Source organism: Narcine bancroftii, chromosome 7, assembly GCF_036971445.1.
Source record: "Narcine bancroftii isolate sNarBan1 chromosome 7, sNarBan1.hap1, whole genome shotgun sequence".
Classification (NCBI taxonomy): domain Eukaryota; kingdom Metazoa; phylum Chordata; class Chondrichthyes; order Torpediniformes; family Narcinidae; genus Narcine; species Narcine bancroftii.
The window spans coordinates 45,029,269-45,049,037 of NC_091475.1; the positions used below are offsets into that span (position 1 = coordinate 45,029,269).

The 19,769-nt window shown below is 38.2% G+C and overlaps 1 protein-coding gene across 14 annotated transcripts in view; it reads right to left on the reverse strand.

The window, feature by feature from the left end:
• Positions 1-342: 342 nt before the first annotated feature.
• mospd2 (motile sperm domain containing 2) overlaps positions 343-19,769 on the reverse strand; it is a 66,530-nt gene continuing 47,103 nt past the window's right edge. For 2 of the 14 annotated variants that reach the window (XM_069889942.1, XM_069889931.1), the window contains 4 exons: positions 17,174-17,277; positions 11,263-11,313; positions 7,682-7,743; positions 343-3,479 (listed from right to left, as the gene is read on the reverse strand). In XM_069889942.1, coding sequence (XP_069746043.1) covers positions 3,417-3,479; positions 7,682-7,743; positions 11,263-11,313; positions 17,174-17,277 — 280 coding nt within the window. In that variant the 3' untranslated portion in view covers positions 343-3,416. The other 12 variants (XR_011341813.1, XM_069889933.1, XR_011341814.1 and 9 more) reach the window with 12 other exon arrangements.

Sequence of the window (19,769 nt, forward strand, 5' to 3'; positions counted from 1 at the left end):
GAACTTGTACAAGCAGCAGATGGTAATGACTTGGAAATCCCAGCCTATTAGGGAAGTGAAAGCAAACACAAAAAGGTAATTGGATGGGGTTTGAAGTAAATGATCTTACAAGGCTACAGGGATAGATCAGGGAATGGGACTGGCTAGGCTGTTGTAGACAAACCCCTAAAATCTCCTTCTATACTGTGATAACCCAAGGTTTTAAATGACCTCCTATTAACATATAATGAGCCCCAAATTTGACATCTTCTTTGACCAAGACTTTGGCTACTTGTCCTAGTATCTCAGTATGTGTGTCAGATTGAATTTCTGTTTGGTAACATTGCATTGAAGACCCAATAATATAATTGTCAATTTTATTGTATTGGTGACAGTGAGTATACATTTTGTAACTTCAAAATTATCAGCAAAATTTAAAACAATTGCATTCAGAAGCTTTGAAGGCAGATCTAGAACTCTCTTCCCCAATGTTCCTAAGGCTCAGGGTTAAGTAAAGATTTCAAAGCTAAAACTTGAGATAAACAGACTTGTTTGTGGAACCAAGATGGACAGCTGACTTTCAAATGCATATCAACCATGAATCGCAGAAAAGGTGAGAAGACGACCAATTTTCCATAATTTGAGTTAATGCAGTGAAAAACTCAAGCACCTTACACTTCATTGGAATAAGCCATTTTTCAGTATGGGTTCTGAGGTCCTGAAGCACAGATATTACCCAGCTGTGGGAAATAAATGTGAAAGACTACCTAGTCAAAGAGCACCAGCTAATTTACAAACAGATCTCTCCTATTTATTCTTATGTCATCTGAGCGAGTTTGAATTTGAAAATGAATTTATGAAAAGGGAAAGGAAACAGCAATCAGTTTGCAATTACATTTCTCAGCAGGTGTTTGGTACAAACAGAAGGGAAATATGAGAGCTGAACAAGATTAAATCTAATTTCAAAACAAAGGCTTTACCTGCAAGGATACAGCATCACTGAGTTGTGACATGTCTGCAAGGTTTAGAATGTTACCAAAATACCTTAAACGAATGCAGATATTTCCTTTAAAAACATAGCAAACTTAAAACTCTTTTCAGATTCCAGTATGTGAGGTGATTCCTCCGTAGCACTTTGCTAATCTTAAAATAAAGCTTATAACAGAAGTTTAACATTTGAAAAACAGGTGATTTCCTCTGTTTACCTGTTTTCAGAATGCTGGTAATTGAAAAGGTCACTGACAAAGAAATCTAGAATTCCTTATTCTGTAGAATACATTTGTATATCATGTAATTCAGGTCATGTTTAACCAATCCCTTTCTATTCCCTAATGTTTTGAGCTGAACCTTCAATATACTCACAACTGACTCAGGGGTCAATCTAGTCATCACATAAACAAGTCCTTTTGCCCAACTCATCTGTGCTGACCAAAGGTACAGGCTATTGTGGTGACAAAGAGGCAGTAACTATTGTTTCATTTTTTAATTGCAAAGGAGCATTATTTGAATAGAGCAGAGGGGGGAAAATCCGAATAATTATTGAGTTTTGTATTCCATGGTAGTTTTATTCAGCCAAAACCTGTTGTTCAGAGGAAAATCAACAACACTCAAGATACTTGACACAACACAGAACGCAGCACTCCACTAGTGACACCCAACCAACTGACATTTTTTTAACCTATGGACGCTGGCTGCCTTACCCACTGGGTTCCTTCAGCAGCTGTTTGCAAAACTTTCCTCCCATTTAAAGTTGATCTTCCTGTGCAACAAGTTTTGGCTGAATAAAACTATCTTATAATTATTCTGATTCCCCCCCCCCCTTCTGCTCTATTCAAATAATGCTCCTTTGCAATTAAAAAAATGAAACAATAGTTACTGCTTCTTTAACACCAGAATATCCTGTATTATTGTCAGTCACATTAGGCCTTACAGATAGAGTGGAACCGATCTTCCTCTCTGGAGACCGAGGAAATTCGATGATAAACATTTAGAAACAAATGATTGCTCAAGCCTGGCTGTACTCTCAGTAAAGCTAACATGAGGGTAACAGCACAAGAGGAGTCAAAACAGCACAGAACAGGGTCTTTGACCCAATTTGGCCATGCCCATCAAGTTGACATTCTGGGTGAGTTCATTTGCCTGCAGCATTGAAGAGACAGTGTGGTACAGGGGCGGAATGGCAAAGCCCACATTGTTGATGGCATCCATAGATCCTGAAAGCGGAAGCATGGTGGCTACAGTGGTGAAAGCAGAATCCAGGATTCTTGCTTTGATTGGTATGGGGCTATAATATCAGACATGGATTACATCTTTATAAAAGATTAGACCATGCTGGAGTATTGTGTGTAATTCTGGTCACCTCAATGTATGATTAATGCTTATAGTGGAGAGGGTGTAGAAGATTCACCAGCTTGTTGCCTGGGATGGGGCATGCAATTATAAGGAGAGGCTGGATAGTCTGGGTTTGTTTTCCCTAGACTAGAGCATGAGAGGTTGGGCAAGTCCAGATAGAGATATACAAAATTATGAGAGGCATGAGATAAAAAATCATTTGCCTATGTGGGGGCACTGAAGTCAAGAGGGTGTAGATTTAAAGTAGCAGGTTTAGAAAGGAACTAGGAGGCATTTTTGCCACACAGTTGTTGTAATCTGATATGCATTGTTTGAACAGATGTTAGGGACAGATATTTTCACCATATGAGAAGCATGAAGACAAGCACTTGAATGGCTAGAAGCCCACTGCACATCTGATGCAGCTGAGTGAATTTATGCAGATAGGTGCCGATGATGACAAGGACTTGGTGGCCTGCTTTCTGTGCAGCAAGACTCAGTGATTCGCTTTCATGGAAGTCCCTGATTCCCCGAGAAGTTAGCCTGTTGCTTTCTTGAGTCACTGAGGACTAGGAGATGAAGGCATTGCCATACTGCTGATGGGTCGGAGTCCCAGGATTTGGACAGGCAACAATGAAATTTCAGCAATATAGGATGAGGCTCAGAAGAAAATTTGAAGGTGATGGCATACCCACATTGCCCTTGACCCTTGAGCTGGGTTTATTAGCATAGGTGGAATATTTGGCATACAAGGCTAAAGCATTCAGTCAGATTTTGAGTTGAGTCTCTTGACCTAGGCATGTAAAATTCAAACACTCACCTTTGCTTTCCTCACGGAACTTCCAAAACCTCCACTGGGTGTTCCAGGATGCAAATCAAAAAATGCATACGCTAGAAATTTCAAACAAAATGAAGTCTGAAGATACTCAGCAGTTGGGAAGCATTCACAGAAAGTTTCAGTTACTGACAAAAGTTGAGACTTCGGGGTTGATGACCTACTTGTCTTTCTCCAAAGATTCTGTCTCACAGGCCACGAACTTATAACTTTTATTGCTCAAGAATGCAATTCTGAAATTTAGTTGATCCTTAATACAAGTCAGTCAACCTCATTTTCTGAAAGGTTTCTCTCCTGACTGAGATCCTGCCAATTCCAGAATTCCACCCGATCCCTTTAAAAAACAGAAAGGTCATCAATGCTAAAATCTGTGACAATAACTTTTCTACGTTTCAGATTTCAGTTCAATAATTCATGATTCAAAGCATACACAACCATTGACCAGATTGCAGTCCATGGTTGATGTGGCGGTTAGCGCGACACCTTTACAGCGCCGGCGATTAGGACTGGAATTCAAATCCCACACTGTCTGGAATGAGTTTGTACGTTCTCTGCATCTCTGGGTGGGTTTTCTCCAAGGACTCCAGTTTCCTCCTCCCACCCTTCAAAAAGTACTGGGGTGTAGATTACTCGGGTGTAAATTGGGCGGCACGGACTATTTAATAGGCCGAATTGGCCTGTTGCAGTGCTGTATTCACACACACACACACACACACACACACACACACACACACACACACACACACACACACACACACACACACACACACACACACACACACACACACACACACACACACACAAGTGAGTAGCCAATTTTGAGACCCATACATGGTCGCTAATGAGAACAGAAAATAAATGGAAGGGAATAACTCAATGCTTTATAACAGAAAATGCTGGAAATGCACAACAGGTTAGTCAGCTTCCATGGAAAAATAAATAGTTCACGTTCCCAGATTCTGACTTCTGTTTTCAACTGTAAATGCAGTGTTAATATTCAAGCCCAATGAATATTTTTGATTATTGGCTCCTTTCAGAGACTCACTGAGTGATGGCTATCACTACTTCATTGACAGTTAATATAAATGTCCAATCAATAGAAGGGTATTGAAGTCAAGTAGATGGCTTGGCAAATTCATTTCTTAAAACTGCACTCACAAATATTAGACTGCGAGCAGACAGGAGAGAGAGAGATGATTTTGAAAGATTTCCTTGCAAGAGAATTTGACAAGAAATTGATCTGAGATGATGGTTTTGAAAGGATTGCCTGAAACTAGCTTGATCAGCAAGTGATGGCTGAAATGACACCCATTTATTTTAATGTGGCATTAAATGTTTAAAATTTGTTAGTGGATAGAAGCAAACCTCTTTCTATGTTTGTAGATCAGTGATTTCATTCCAAAAAGAAAGTCATAAATGCAACATTTGGTGTGGGGGGGTAAACGACGGTATGGGGAAAATAACATCAAGCTCAAAATAACCCATTTGAGCTAGATTGAAGCTGGTGTATACCAGTCTTATTATAGAAGATTGCTTTTCTGAATTAGATTCCCCAGGTCTAATCACCATTAACTAGTATAACTTGAAAAATTGAAAAAAAAAAAGACTCCATTAGCTTCTGGCACAGTCACAGTTAGCTGGTGCCTCATGACTCCAATAATCCAGGTTTAATCTCAACTATGGGTAAACATTCTTTTTGTGACTGCATAGGCTTATGCTGTGGGCTTCAGTTTTCTCTTGGCCACTGAAAACTGCTCTGTGCATTGGTGAGGGTATCTTGAGGGGTGGGCTAAGGTTAAAGGAGAGTGTGGGGAATGGGATCAGTGCAAGATCAGTGTAAATGGGTGGTTGCCACAAATCTGGTGACCATAGATCCAGTTTCTGTTTGACAAAAGAGGTTACACATTTTGGGTGTTAAAATGACTCAATAGACCATCATTTAAATAACGATTTTCCGAGACCCTTCACCTGACAACACTTGAAAAAATATCTTTAGGATAACCATCAGCATAAAGCTCCAAATACCTTTGTTTACAGATAGGGTTGAGAATGGGAATCGTGAGTGAACTCTATTCCTATTTTCCCTTGTGCAACTGTAGAGTTAATAGTCTGCATAAATTTTAAATTACCTACATTACCAAAATATTCTATTTCAAATAGTATTAACTTCAATTGTCCATCAGTCTTGGTCAGCACACTTTGAAACATGGGCCTGTGCACATCTCTCTGCAACTGGATTCTTTAGTTCCTCATTGGAAAACCACAGCAAGTACAAATTGGAAACAATATCTCCTCACTGACAATCAACAGAGACACACCTCAAGGAGACATACATATCCCACTGCTCTACTCCCTACACCCATGACTGTGCAGCTAGGCACAATTCTATAAATTTGCCAATGACACCAATGAGGAAGTGTACAGGAATGAGATAGATGAGCTAGTTGAGCTGTGTCAGAACAAGTTGCACTCAACTCTTGGACCTGTAATGCACAGCAATGCTGCCCCAATACTATGCATTTAATGACACTTGTTCAGGACAATAAATTCTGATTCTGAATTGGAGTAGGCTTTTTGTTTCAGAGAAAACCTAACTGCTTTTTATGTAGTCTTGGAAGAGTTCCAAGAAGGGAATTATGATAAACAGCTTGGAAAGGAGGGAGCAGTGAAGGGACTTTCAAAGAGCAAAGGAAGGGGCAGAAGTCTGCCTTCTTCATTTCTTTTTGTGGGGGGGGGGGGGGGGTGGTGATGGAAAGTGGCAGACCTTTCTTTTAAAATTAGTTCTTTTGCTTCTGGTGATGCAGGAAACAGGCAATTAACTAGTTGGCCAGCTGTCCCTGTGTTGTCTTTCAATAATGGTCAATCTTCTATATTAGCTTCACATTCCCTATGCTGATATCACATTATCTTGATCTCCTTAATAACTGTAGTGCATTGAATCGGTTTGCAAATTCAATAGTTATTATGAGAAGATTAAATTAATTACTTCAGAATATTTAAACACCAAAAGATGAATTTGACTTAAAAAAAAAAGTACATCAGCAAGCTGGTAGGATAAAGAATGTTTGGTTTCTCTACTGACAACCAGGGACCCTCTAATTTTAAATAGGTGAAAATTCAAACAGAAATTAAGCGCCTACCTACAAATTGAGATAACATCTGATACTCATGGTGCTAAATTCTCCATCCCTTAAAGATCTTTCAAAAACATCCTGATAAGTTATACGCTCACATGCAGACTTGATGGGCTGAATTGCCCAATTCTTCTCCTGCATCTTATGAGCCATGTCCTTGATGGGTGGGCAGCAAGGTGAGCATAGAAGTTAGGGCATAGATATTACATTATCAGTGACTCTGGTTCAAATCCAGCATTGGCTGTGAGGAGTTTGTATGTTCTCCTAATGTCTGTGTGGGTTTCCTTTGGGTGCTCTGGTTTCCTCCCATCTTTCAAAAAAAAATGTTTGAGGGTTGTAAATTGATTGGACTGCATGGGCTTGTAGGCTGGAAGGGCCTGTTACCATGCTATATGAATAATTTTTAAAAAATGAAGAATATCACCTGGAAGGATTACTTTTCATTGTGGAAGAATGCAAAATAATTCAGATTTCTATTGTCAAACAACATAGAAACAGACACTTCAGCCCAACTTGCCTATGCTGACCAAGATGCACATCTACCCTCATCATATTTGCTTGTTGAAATTATGCCTGCTTCTACCATCTCCTTGAGAAGCTTGTTCCAGCTAACAGCCTTTTTGTTTTAAAAATTTTCCCCTTGGATCCTCTTTAAACTCCTTATCCAAAACCTAAGCTTCCCAATTTTGATACCCCTACCATAGGGAAAAGATAGATAACTCTTCCCATTTTATATACCCTCATCAAGTCATTCCTCTCCAGGGAAACTAAAAACAGGTGACCCAATCTCAACATCAGAATTAAGTGTAGTCTTACCAATGTATTTTTAAAGTTGCAGAGTAAATTTATTCAAATCTCCCCAAAATGAAAAAATGAAAGTTGAAACCTTTCATCAAAATAAGATTTAATATTTTAATGCTGCCCTGAAGGGTTGAAAGCAGAACTTTAAATTTGAACTCATTTAATATATGGCAAACCATTTTTTTTTTTTACTCCCAGCATCTTCAAATATTCTACAAACCACGCACGAGGCACAATATTCATGGAGAAAAGTTCGGCAGCGAGGGAAATATGTTCGGACCATACAACAATTTATATTTATGTAACTGGGTCATAATGAATACTTTGCAAAGAGCTGGACAAAAGATTGATGCTTTTGTCTTTTGGGCAAGGAATAAAATGAAAGTCTGGCAGAGGGTTGCCACAGATTTTTCTTGCCTGGCTTCATCAGACTTTTAAATTAAGATCTCCTTCATACGTTGAGCAATATTACTTGGGCACTTTCTTCCTCTTTTCATCTGGTTACTAATATTCCATAGTTTCTCCATACCCAACCTACATTCAAATCAACTGACCTTAGACTATTAAATCATTCAGGGAAAGAGGTGGATAAAGTGCTCACCAGTGATGAAGTCAAGTTGAACGCTACAGATCCAACCTGTATTGATAAGATCAGCACGATCTCTGAAAAGAAAACCCAAAGTTTACAAAGCAATCAAATGCTTATTGAATTCTGGATTAATAGAACCAGTCCATGAGCTTAATTATCTGCATGGAAGAGAAGTGATTAATAAAATTATATATTCTGATTCTTACAGAACAACTTAAAAATCTTTCAAAATTGACTTGCACGTTGTAATTCTTGTACTGATAATTGTATTAGAACGCTGATTATTTTCAATAGCTCAAAAATTTATTAATAATGTACCTTCAATTCTAAAGAGGTCCAAGATGATGCAACATGTTTTTAAATTAAACTCAGGCATACAGCATGGTAACAGGCCCTTCCGACCCGACCACCAAAATACCCCAATTAACCCACTACACCTATATGTTTTGAAGGGTTGGAGGCATCTGTAGCACCCGGAGGAAACCCACAGAGACACAGGAAGAATGTACAAACTCCTTACAGTCAGCGCCGGATTTAAACCTGAGTCATTGCCATTGTAATAGTGTTAGACTAACCACCATGTTAACCAGGTCACTCTTGATATTTTAAAAAAGTCTATTTCAAATACATAGCCATTTGAGTGTTTACCATGAGCCAGTTTATTTAGTTAGCAGGTTCCCATTTGAAATGGTTGATGGTAGAGGCACAACTGATTTCAGCACCCAAGACTGGAGAAAGTAAAATCCACTAATTACTGCAAATTATTATACAGCAAATCTTGCAGAAAACTGAACATCCACTATTTGCAACAAACAAGGAGTTATTTAATATTGGTACAGTTTTCTCCTCCATTAATCTTCATACTTTTCACATTTGCAACCACAAATTAAAACCATTTATTTGGAAAGTTTCAGAACTGAAATTGGAGATACAAAAGACTATAGATGCTGGAATGTGAAGCAAATAAAAAATTGCTGGAGAAGCTCAGTAGATCTGACTGCACCTGTGGAGACAGAAGATGGTCGATGTTTTGGTCAAGACCCTGCATTAGGGAAGATGTTGACACAAATTCAAAGGGCAGGGCAATCAACAAATTAATATATAGCGTAATTATAGAGTAGTATTATCATCGAGTATTATTCTAGATGTTGCTCTCAAACTTTTGTTTGGCCAGAAGCAGTAATTTCTTTATTCATCTGCCATCTGATCTTGCATTGCAAAAATATTATATTTCTGGAGTCATAGCGATATACAGCATGGAAATGGGCCCTCCAGCCCATTGAGTCAATCCCACAAGCATCCATCTTTAAACTAAACATACCATAATTATTCTTCCTTGTTCTTATGTAAAATTAGCCTCTAACATGATAAACACATACAAATAATACATGCTTCTGCAATTTATCCATGCATTTTTAATTTTTAAATTTTAATCATAATTGCAGTTCTGTAATAAAAGTTTCTAATAAATTGGCATTTGTTCTTGAAATGTGGTTACAAATAATGTTTATTTTCAAATAACACTTGCAAACAATCCTTTTGCAGTATTAAGACAAGGATCAAAAGTTATACCATAAAGTGCATTTTAATTTAAATTTCTGGCTCTGCAGTGATAATCAATACCTTAACATACCATGCATTACATCAGAACTCCATTATAAAATTCTTAAATTAGTAACTTTACAAATTATTTCTTTTATATTTGTTTTCTTCAAGTATGAAGTCCCAATAATTGAAATGCTTTCAGCTTCAGAGATATACAACTAGATTTGTTCTTAAAAAAAAAATCAAAGAAAAAAAATAATGCAATCATCACAATCCAGTAAGACTCTTATACAGTCACTGAAGTGATTTTAACTTCATATTTTCTACTTCTATTACAATCAAATCTGCATTTGTGTTTGAAACTCATGATGCTATCCTTTAACATTTTAATGAAATCAATTTAGGGACCAATAGATTTTCCTAGTCAAATGTTTGCAGCTTAGGTTTGTTAATACACAAATATCAATTGCATGGCACAACGTACCATGATTTCTCAAGAAATCTCTTGCCACCATTTACCAGTCTCCATTGATAAGAGACAAACTAAAGAGCAAAACTTTGAACAGACAAGTAACCAGATTGCAGATAATAATTATAGATGGAATTAAACTTCAAGTGCTTGTTTCTTCTTGAATGTAATAGGGTTTTGGATAATTATAATGTTCTCCAAAGAGCCTCATAAAATTGAGATTTAAATCCAAGTTTTCATTCTGTTTTTTTTTAAAAAGCAAACAGATTTTGGAACTTTTCCACTGAAGCAGCAGCACTGACAATGGTGTTTGCAAAAATGTTTAAAGGAAAACCACTTTGCATGCAAATAACCTCCAGTTACCTTGAGATTTAAGGGAAACTTTGCTCACTATTGTTGGTTTTCACTGTGCTTTTGTTCTTATCTGAGAAGACGAATTTGTGCGATTGAGAATCTGGACACAGGATTTTGAATTTTTACATAATATTAACTATAAAGCAAGAAGAAAATTTAAATCAAAATGAAAAATATTGAAAGTATAATGAAAAGAAATGGATCATTTATATCAAATTATCCAACATCTTAGACCTCAATTTTTAAAAAAAATTAATGTCCACATACTAAACCAACAACAGTCAACATGATTTACCCAAAACACTCTGTATAACCTAGTACTTGTCATTTCTTTAAATTACTACATCCACAATGACCAACTTCAGAATAGAAAATCTCAACAGCAATTCCCTGGTAAATGATATTATTTTTCCAACTTTTTAAAAATTATAAAAAGTTACATTCATGTCATAATTCTAGCATTTTAGGACAAGTAACAGCTAGTTATTTCCCTTGAACCCTTATGCTAGACAATTCAACATGTTCTGGGAACCTCAGTACTGAACACAAATTACAGGGAGTATCCAAGCCAAATCAGATACAGATTTTGCTCTCACATTTCACAAAAGCACTGAGAAATCAACATGAAATATGACCTATTTTTTATTTTTCTAATAGACTTCAGAATTATACCAAAATAATTCTGGAGAAAACAATGATTTAAATAATTTTTGCTCATGTTATTAGTAGCACCAAGATATATTATAGATTGACTGCCAAATCAGTCACAATTCGATATAATTAAACAACTATTTTTTTTTTTAAATGTTAATTTCTTATATTACAAATCTTATCAAAGAGTTTCAAAATATGGCAGAATACAAAACAAAATTAGTCATTTTGTGGCCTTCATTGTACAGCATATTGTTGGCGACTTTTTAAGAGGATCGGAGGAAAGAAAAATCAGTTACTTTGGTATATAATCTTGTGTGGAACAAAAACTTGGTTCAGTTACTGCATGTCCTTATCTGAGGATTGGAGATACAAAGATGGAATGGTAATGGCCACTAATAACGCAACCATGCCAGTTAATAATTGCAGGAATAAGAGACAACGATCAATCCGTTCTTCCAGTCGTCTACTGATTATTATTAATTTAGTCATCTGTTAAAACAAAATGTAATAAGACAAAAATTTCACAATTCATATAACTGCTCTGTACATAATTACTAATAAAGTTACATACCATGCACAACCACGAGCTGAATTAGCTGACCAAACACAACTTTAAATAGAGCTGCAAAAGAAAGGTTATGACAGAAGAAACTATGCAAGTAAAATTCTGCTGCAACCAGCAAAATTAAACTGAAACACATTTTTAAACACATTAATTACAAATTACTACTTCACCACAAGTGTGTACACCCCAATGGAATACCCAAAACAAATTTAGGAAGCCCAAATCTAACTTCTTGTGCCTCAAGGACATTGCACAAGACAATTTATTTTGGCAATAGGCATTCTCAGTGTTGTGGAAAATAAAATGGAGAAAGCTACAGAGGAGTCAGATGATGTATTCCTGAGATGGAATTAATGAATTTCCTTGGAGTACATATTTTGACTGCAATTTCACATCTGTTTAACATTTATGGAGCCCATTTCTGGGCCAACAACAAAGAGCCTATAAGAAAATCACAAGGGGACATTGAGGCATGACTGAAGTGAAATTATAGGCCTTGCACATAAAACAGACAGTATTGGATGCTGAAATAACAAATGGCTGATTTTATCTATCCAGAACACAAATTTAAAATTCTTAACTGCATTTTGAAATCCCACTCCAGTTTCTCCACCTGCAGCCTTACATTGCTCAGATCACTGATCTTTTGCACACCCCAAATTTCACAATGTCAGCCATGCTTTCAGCTGCTCAGGACCCACATTTTAGTATTCCTTTCATAAACTTCTCCACCTCTTCCACTGTAATTAAAACTTTCGGTTTTGACCATGTTTTTGCACAACTGCCCTACTGTATACATCCATGAATATCAGAAGTTTAATTAAAAATTTCTAGAATATACTGGAAAGAATCAGCATTTCAGGACCAGGAAGTAGAGAAAATTTGCAGAGAGGGAAAGAAAGAGCAAATATCACATTTGTTTGATTACATTCTTGATTAGAAAGTAATTCTTTACAATGATTGAGGGTAGATGATGGCAACAACTGGTTTGGACAGAATAATTTTGCACAATTTTGGAGGCGAAATCTATTACACTATCCTTTCTTCTCCCCCTCTCCACCAAGAGTAGGCTTGAGATCACAGAGTTACATTAACGTGCATGTGGGAAATTGGTGCAACAAAGCCCAGCATTTAGTGTGGGTGAAGGGCTCGGTGACATTGAGAATAGTGTTAGCATTGAATTGTGGGACTGACATTTTGAGCAAGCAAATCTTGCTTATTTGCCGAACGGGGGGAGAAAGGCAGTGGATTGTTGGGATATACAGGTACACAATTCTTTATCTGGAAAGCTCCAAAATCCGGCAAGTGGGGAGAGAAACCGGCAGCGCCAGTCATGCGGGCGAGTGGAGGGGGGTGGGAGAAGACCGGCAGTGCGATTGGGAGGGGGTGTGCACAATTCAGGGAGCTTAAATCTGGCTTTCTGAAATCCGGAAAAATCCAAAATTTGGAACACACTGTCCCCCAAAGGTTCTGGATAAAGGATTGTGAACCTGTACCAAATGATTTACTGACTTTACAGGTTTCCTAATTTGGTCCTCTGCAGATCACATGGCTTTGGGTTGCTTAAGAATAGGAGGCACTGAGACAATCTTGTCCACGGTTCCCTCTGAAATTGTAATTAACTAGCATCTTAAAGTGTTCTGATAAAACAGTTTTATTTGGTCGAGACTCAATAATAGTTTCCTTAATTTCGTCCCATGGCACAAAAAGTAAATTTTAAAACAGGAAGTGAAAATAAATTGTCTGAGTGGGGAGTAAAGCAATTCCGGTCTCATTCATGTACATCCAGTTAAGACAAATTAAGAAGGGAACTATTGTTTTCATCTTAGATACACAAAAATGAAATTATAATCACTGAAACACTTTTCACCTCATTTTACTCATTTGGACTATTATAAATATTTTTTTTTTGATAAATTAGATCAAGCTTCTAAAATTGCACAACCCATATGCATTTAACACCAAGGTGTGTATTTTCTGTGAACTCTTTAATCTTAATATCTTTATATACAGTGCCCTCCATAATTTTCGGGACAAAGACACTTTTTTTTCCCTATATTTGTCCCTGTGCTCCACAGTTTTAAATTTGTAATCAAACAATTCACATATAACTGAAGGGCACATTCCAGATTTTATTCAAGGTTATTTGTAAACATTTAGGTTTGACCATGTAGAAATTACAGCAGTCTTTATACCTAGTCCCCTCATTTCAGGGCACCAAAATATTTGGGACATAGTAGTATGTATTTTGAAATAGTCATGTTTAGTACAGTAAAATCCCCATTATCTGGCCCTCAATCAACTGTAAACTCAAACAATTGGCAAAAAGGGGAAAACAAATATATAAATAAATAAGAATAAATAAAGTTTTAAGTGAAATTTTAAAATTGTAAAAGTTCCCTGGAGCATCACATAATCCTTTAGGAACAAACATTCAGCCAGTGGACCACCCTGGTCATGCCCTGCCTGCAGCAAATGTTTGAGTAAAGTTTCAATAAATTTGTGTTTGAATAAAATGGCAGTGCCCAGGATGAAGAGCTGTTTAATGCCGCTTGCCTCTACCAAAATGTCTCCCTGTTCCTGCCTGGTAATATTAATAAGTATGTTAGCAACACTTTATCTGTAATCTTGGGAAGGGGAGTTGGTGGGTGGGGCTAGTTATTTAGGATGGCAGCATGATTAGCACAACACTATTATTACAGTGCAAGCTACCAGGGTTCAACTTTAAAGGAAGGTGTGCTGATAGCCTGACCGGGACATTGGTGTGGAGGAGAATCAGGTTGTGCTGCAGGCCTGACTGATACACTGGCGTGGAGATGAGTTGAGTTGTCAGTACTGGGGGGGGGGGGGCAGCTAATTATGATGGTGGCAAGGTAGGAGTTAGCGCAATGCAGTTACATTTTGCAAGTTACAGGGATTAGCTGATTAAAGTGAACATTACATAATTAAAGACAACATTGATTTTCTTTTCAAGTTACTTTAGATTTTGCACTCTTTTAAAAGAGGTATTTTTAACGCAAGTGTCTTAGGCATTGCTAGACCGAGTCTCAGTCAACAGGAAAATTCCCATCTCTGACATCCACGATCCCCTTAGGCTGGATAATAGGGATTTTACTGTACTTTGGTGCATATTCCTTGCATGCAACGACACCATGAAGTCTGATTTGTAGGTATCATCAGGTGCTGAGTATCCTCTCTGGTGATGCTCTGCCAGGCCTCTACTGCAGCCATCTTTAGGTCCTGCCTGGTTTGAGGGCTTGTCGCCTTATGTATTCTCTTCAGCATATGGAAGGCATGCTCAATTGGATTGAGATTTTTCAGTTTATAGCTCTGAAAAACTCCTTTGTTACTTTAGCAGTGTGCTTGGGATTTTTCTGTTGATATAGGATGAAATGCCATTCAATTAATTTGGAAGCATTTACTTGAACAGCTGTTTCTATAGCCCTCAATTCATTTTTTTACTGCCATAGGTAGTTACATCAATGAAGATAAGTGCACTAGAACCTGTGGCTGCCATACATGCCTAGGAAATAAACACCCTCCCCACACATTTCACAGATGAGGTGGTACGCTTAGGATCTTGGCAGTTCCAATATGCCTCCACACTTTGCTCTTGCCATCACTCTGATACAAGAATAATCTTGGTCTCATCTGTCCACAAGACTTTTTTTTCCAGATTTCTGCAGGCTCTTAAATACTTCTTGGCAAACTATAATCTGGCTATACTGCTCCTGTGGCTAACTAGTAGTTTACATTTTGCAGTGTAGCTTCTGGATTTGTTCATGAAGTCTTCTGCAGACAGCAGTTATTGATAATTACACACCTGCCTGCTGAAGAGTGTTTCTGATCTGCCGGACAGGTGTTTGGGGATTTTTATTCATTATAATGAGAATTCCTCTGTCTTCAGCAGTTGCCATCTTTCATCCCTTTGTGATTACTGAGCTCAATGCTTTCTTCTTCAAGATTCAATTTATTGTCATAGTAATAAAACAGCATCGTATTTTACAGTCAGATCTACAGTCAGAGAGAGAGAAGTAAAAGAGAGTCCCTCCCAGAGACACCGAATGTCTGTGGATCCACCTCCAGTGCTTCCACAACCTCCGTAGCCAGAGTCCAGTCCAAACCATTGGCAACCTGAGCTCCCGACCCAAACCTCTGACACAGTCAGAGACCCTTCAGTGCCATCAGCACCTCCTCGCATCCTGGTTCTCCTCCAGCCAGTTCGAGCCAATCTCCAGTCTCCTCGCCTCGCGTCACCAGCAACCCACCGCATGCACTGGCCCTTAGGCCGCATAGCCCCCTTACTGGCCCACTGTGGTCATTCCCACAAGTTGTCTCCGCTTCTCCCTCTCAGGCTGTGCATGATCTTCCCATCTTCTGGTGCCCTGATCCAGGACGTCTGCTTCCCCAGAGTCTGCAGCCCTTTGTGGCACCGCCACCTTGGGCGCAGACCCCCAGGATTCCAAATAAAAATCCCTGTTTGCTTCCTCCACAGGCTGTTCAAAGCCCATGTTGAGCTGACTGCAGTCGAATAGACCTTGTGGGAGCACTGCATCTCTGCACCAGAAGCAGCGCTGCCACTGCGGCAGCTCCATCAGCACTACCGCCAATCTTTCCCTCCCCCCACCCCCATGATGTTCCAAACAGTTAATTTTGGTAATCCTAAGGTTTGGGCATTCTCTCTTACAGTTTGATTCTTGCTTTTCAGCCTCATAATGGCTTCTTTGACTTTCATTGGCACAATTCCTGGTCTTCATGTTGAAAAATGGCAACTATATATCCCAAAGATGATCAAAAGCTTTGCAGCAAGTCTAGCTCTCTTATACCTGCACCAATGAAGCAATTAAACAGACCTAAGTAAGCACAAACACCCGTGAACCCAAATGCCCCAAACATTATGGTACTCTGAAATTGGGGTTGGAGTGGGGGGAAGGAAACCATGTATAAAAAGTCCTGTAATTTCTACATGGTCAAACCAAAATGTATACAAATAATCATGAATAAAATTTGGAATGTGTACTTTAATTATATATGAATTGTTTGATTACAAATTTAAATCTGTGGAGCACATGGGCAAATAAAGGAAAATAGTGTCTTTGTCCCAAACATGATGGAGGGCGCTGTATTTTCTCCATTGATCTATTTGCAATATTCACTTGCATATAATCACATATATACTATAACAATCAATTATTCACAAATCCTGTACAGTATATAATTTTTCTCACTGCTTGCGAGAGATCTACTAATGGCAATTCTCTAATAATTGAAAACCACGTTACCTATTAATTAACAAATCTAAAATATGTACACTCACATTCTGATATTCATTTTCTTTGCCCAATGCTGAACACTCATGATGACAACTATAAATAAGTGCAGCAATGTTGATAATGATGGCGTCAGAATCAGTTGATGATTTATCACTGGCATTCCTTTTAAAATTAACAGTTGCCATATGAATGTCTAATACTCGAAGACTGTATATTTTCTCCAAATGTAGATTTGATTTCAGTTCAATCCCAGAACTTTTTACAACAATGCAACGTTTTTCACAAATCTAAGGGTCTGACTCAAAATATCGACCATTTCTCTCCAATGGTATTCCCTGATCCTCTCTATGTTCAAGATTGCAGCATTTTAGTCACGCCCCCTACATTTTTGACAATTTCATCCAGGACTAGCCCACATTATTAAAAATAACTTGGTTCACCTGTTAAGTGATTCAGAGCACTGAGACTGCCAGACTACTGTAACTTGCTTGTCAATAATATGTTGGTACAACACAAGCACCAAGAGGCATGGCAAATCATGGTGTGCTAATTATGTTAGCAAGCTTGGGTTGCAAAATCTAGTTTAAAATTTTATTCTGACTAAGAAACATTATACAAACAATTACTTCAAAATGAAAGCTTACCTACCCTTGAATGCAAATCTTCTTGGTTGGTAAAAATTGTTGGCCCTTTAACGAGATTCTCTTTGGCAACAGCCTTGGAGTTTTCAATGACATGGCACCTTAATCTGCAAAGTATAATAATTGGAAAGAACTTCAAAATTAAATTATTGTGCAAAACATGTATTTACATTTTACAATCGGAATAAAAACGATTTCAAACCAAGGACAATGTCATTTTACAAAGCACTTATTCTACAAAGTTATTCTACGAAGTACCTGATGTTTTGGAACAAGGTAAATAATTTGTGCCAGTGGGAAAGTATTTTGAAGACAAGTGACTGCAAAAGTCAGAGTTGCTATGCACAATAACAGGCCCTTCAGCCAACTCATCCAGGCCCACCAAGCTGCTCATCTGAGATAACCCCACTTGCCTGGACTTGCCCCATATCCCTCCAAGTTTTTCCTATCTATGCGTCTGTCCAAATGTCTTTTGAATGACATAATTGTACTTGCCTCATCAGTTCTTCTAGCAGTTTGTTCCATACACTCCTCACCCTCTGTGGTAAAAGCACTCACCTATGTTTCAGGGAAAAACAACCCAGCCTGTACAGACTCACCCTGTAACTCACACCCTCCAGTTGCAGTACCACTTATGTCAGTCTTTTTTTTTTAAAAAACCCTCACCAATCTGATCGCATCCTTCCTCTAGCTAAGCTACCAGAATTGCAAAGTTCAAATTTATTGTAGAAAAAAACTGAACTAAAGATACATAATCAGAGAAATGTAAAGAAAGAAAGAAGGATAGACAAACTGACTGTGCAAATACAGAAAAAATTCAGTAATAAATAAGGTGCAGAGCAACAGTCCTTAAATGAGTTTCAGAGTTTGTTTTTAAGGAATCGGATGGTGGAGGGGTAGCATCTGTTCCTGAAGCTGGTGATGTGAGTCTTGAGGCATCTATTCCTCTTTCCTGATGGTAGCAACAAGAACAGTGCATTACCTAGGTGGTCTGGATCCTGATGATTGCCACTGCTCTTCAACATCAGCATTCTATGTAGATTTCTCAATGGTTGGGATAGCTTTGCCATTGATGTACTGGGCTGCGTCCATTACCATTTGCAGAGTTTCCACTCAGAGGTATGTGACAAATGCCTTTTTACTACCCTGTCTACCTGTATCACCACGTTCAGTAAAATTATGAATCCTCGTACTTTATGTTCTACAATACTGCCCAAGGTCCCACCATTTATTGTACAAGTCCTGTCTCGCATTAACTTACCAAAATACAATGATTAACACTCGGAGTTAAACTCCATCTGCCATTCCTCAAGCCAAAAATTCAGGTGATCAAGAACATCAAGTTTAAGGGAAGGGAAAAGGACAAATTGAAATTTTTAAAAATTTTTTTTTTTAAAAAGTGGGGGGGGGGGGGTGCTGAGGTGGGAAAGGCTAATTTTACCATCATAAGATTGGAACCTGCAAGTCAGCCAAGGTGAGCTACTTCAAAGCAAGTTGACATCTGACAGGTGGGAATCATAGAGGAAGCTCAGAATCTATGCGTTTTTGAGAGAGAAAAAAAAATCAAAGGAATTCTGGATTTCAAGTGTTGGACAGAGGAAAAAAAGCACATCAATCAGAAAGTGTAATTCAGTAAAGCATGATTAAAAATGCAAATTTTGGAGCAGGGCACTAAAAAGGGCAAAGAGGAGGCATAAAATATCACTATGGACAACAAGAAACATCCCAAGGCATTCTTAAGGGCAAGAGGTTATCCAGAAAAAATAGCAAAACATATCTGGGACCAAAATGGTCAACTTGTTCACTGAGCCAGAGGATGTCTTAAATGTATACTTCTCATCTGCATTTGGAAATAAGGATATAGTAATGGAAGAATTCAAGGAGGCAACACTAAACTCTGAAGCACAAAACTATTTTTAATAAAAAGGAACAGATGCTTTTGCAGGCTACAAAATGGGTATATCCACAATGACCGATGTGCTGTATCCCAGGCTGCAATAAGAGACATGAAAGAAGACGCTGGGGCTCTGAGAGGGATTTTTTTTTTTGCTGGCGTGAGCGAGATACCAGATGATTGGACACTAGCAAATAGAGCATCTTCATTCATGAAAGGCAGCATAAAAAAGCCAGGTAATTTATAGGCCTGAGAGTTCAATATCAATGGCAGGGAAAAATTTGTGGGATTGCATTAATTTACACGTGGAAAGGAGAGATTAATCAGGTAGTCAGCAGTGGTATCATTGTGGGGAGGAAGAAAAGGCTGAAAGATGATGGGACTCTGGTTGATGAACTATGGTTGAGGAAAGACATTAACAAGCGTACGCATGGGTGATTGAACCAAGTGGTTGGAGCTCATGAGATTCAATGCAACTTGGCATACAGGATCAAAAATTGCCAGAGTATTAGGAGGCAGAGGGATGTCACTGGAGGGTTGCTTCTACCCTCGAATTGCAAAGTCCAACATTTTGGGAGGACAAATAAGGTAGCAAAATGTACACTGAACTATAAGAGCTGTGGGAATATCGAGAAATAGAAGGATTTAGTAGATTACCTAACGTAGCAGCAAGTTAGTGAAGGAAGTTGCAGGATATTTGCTTTC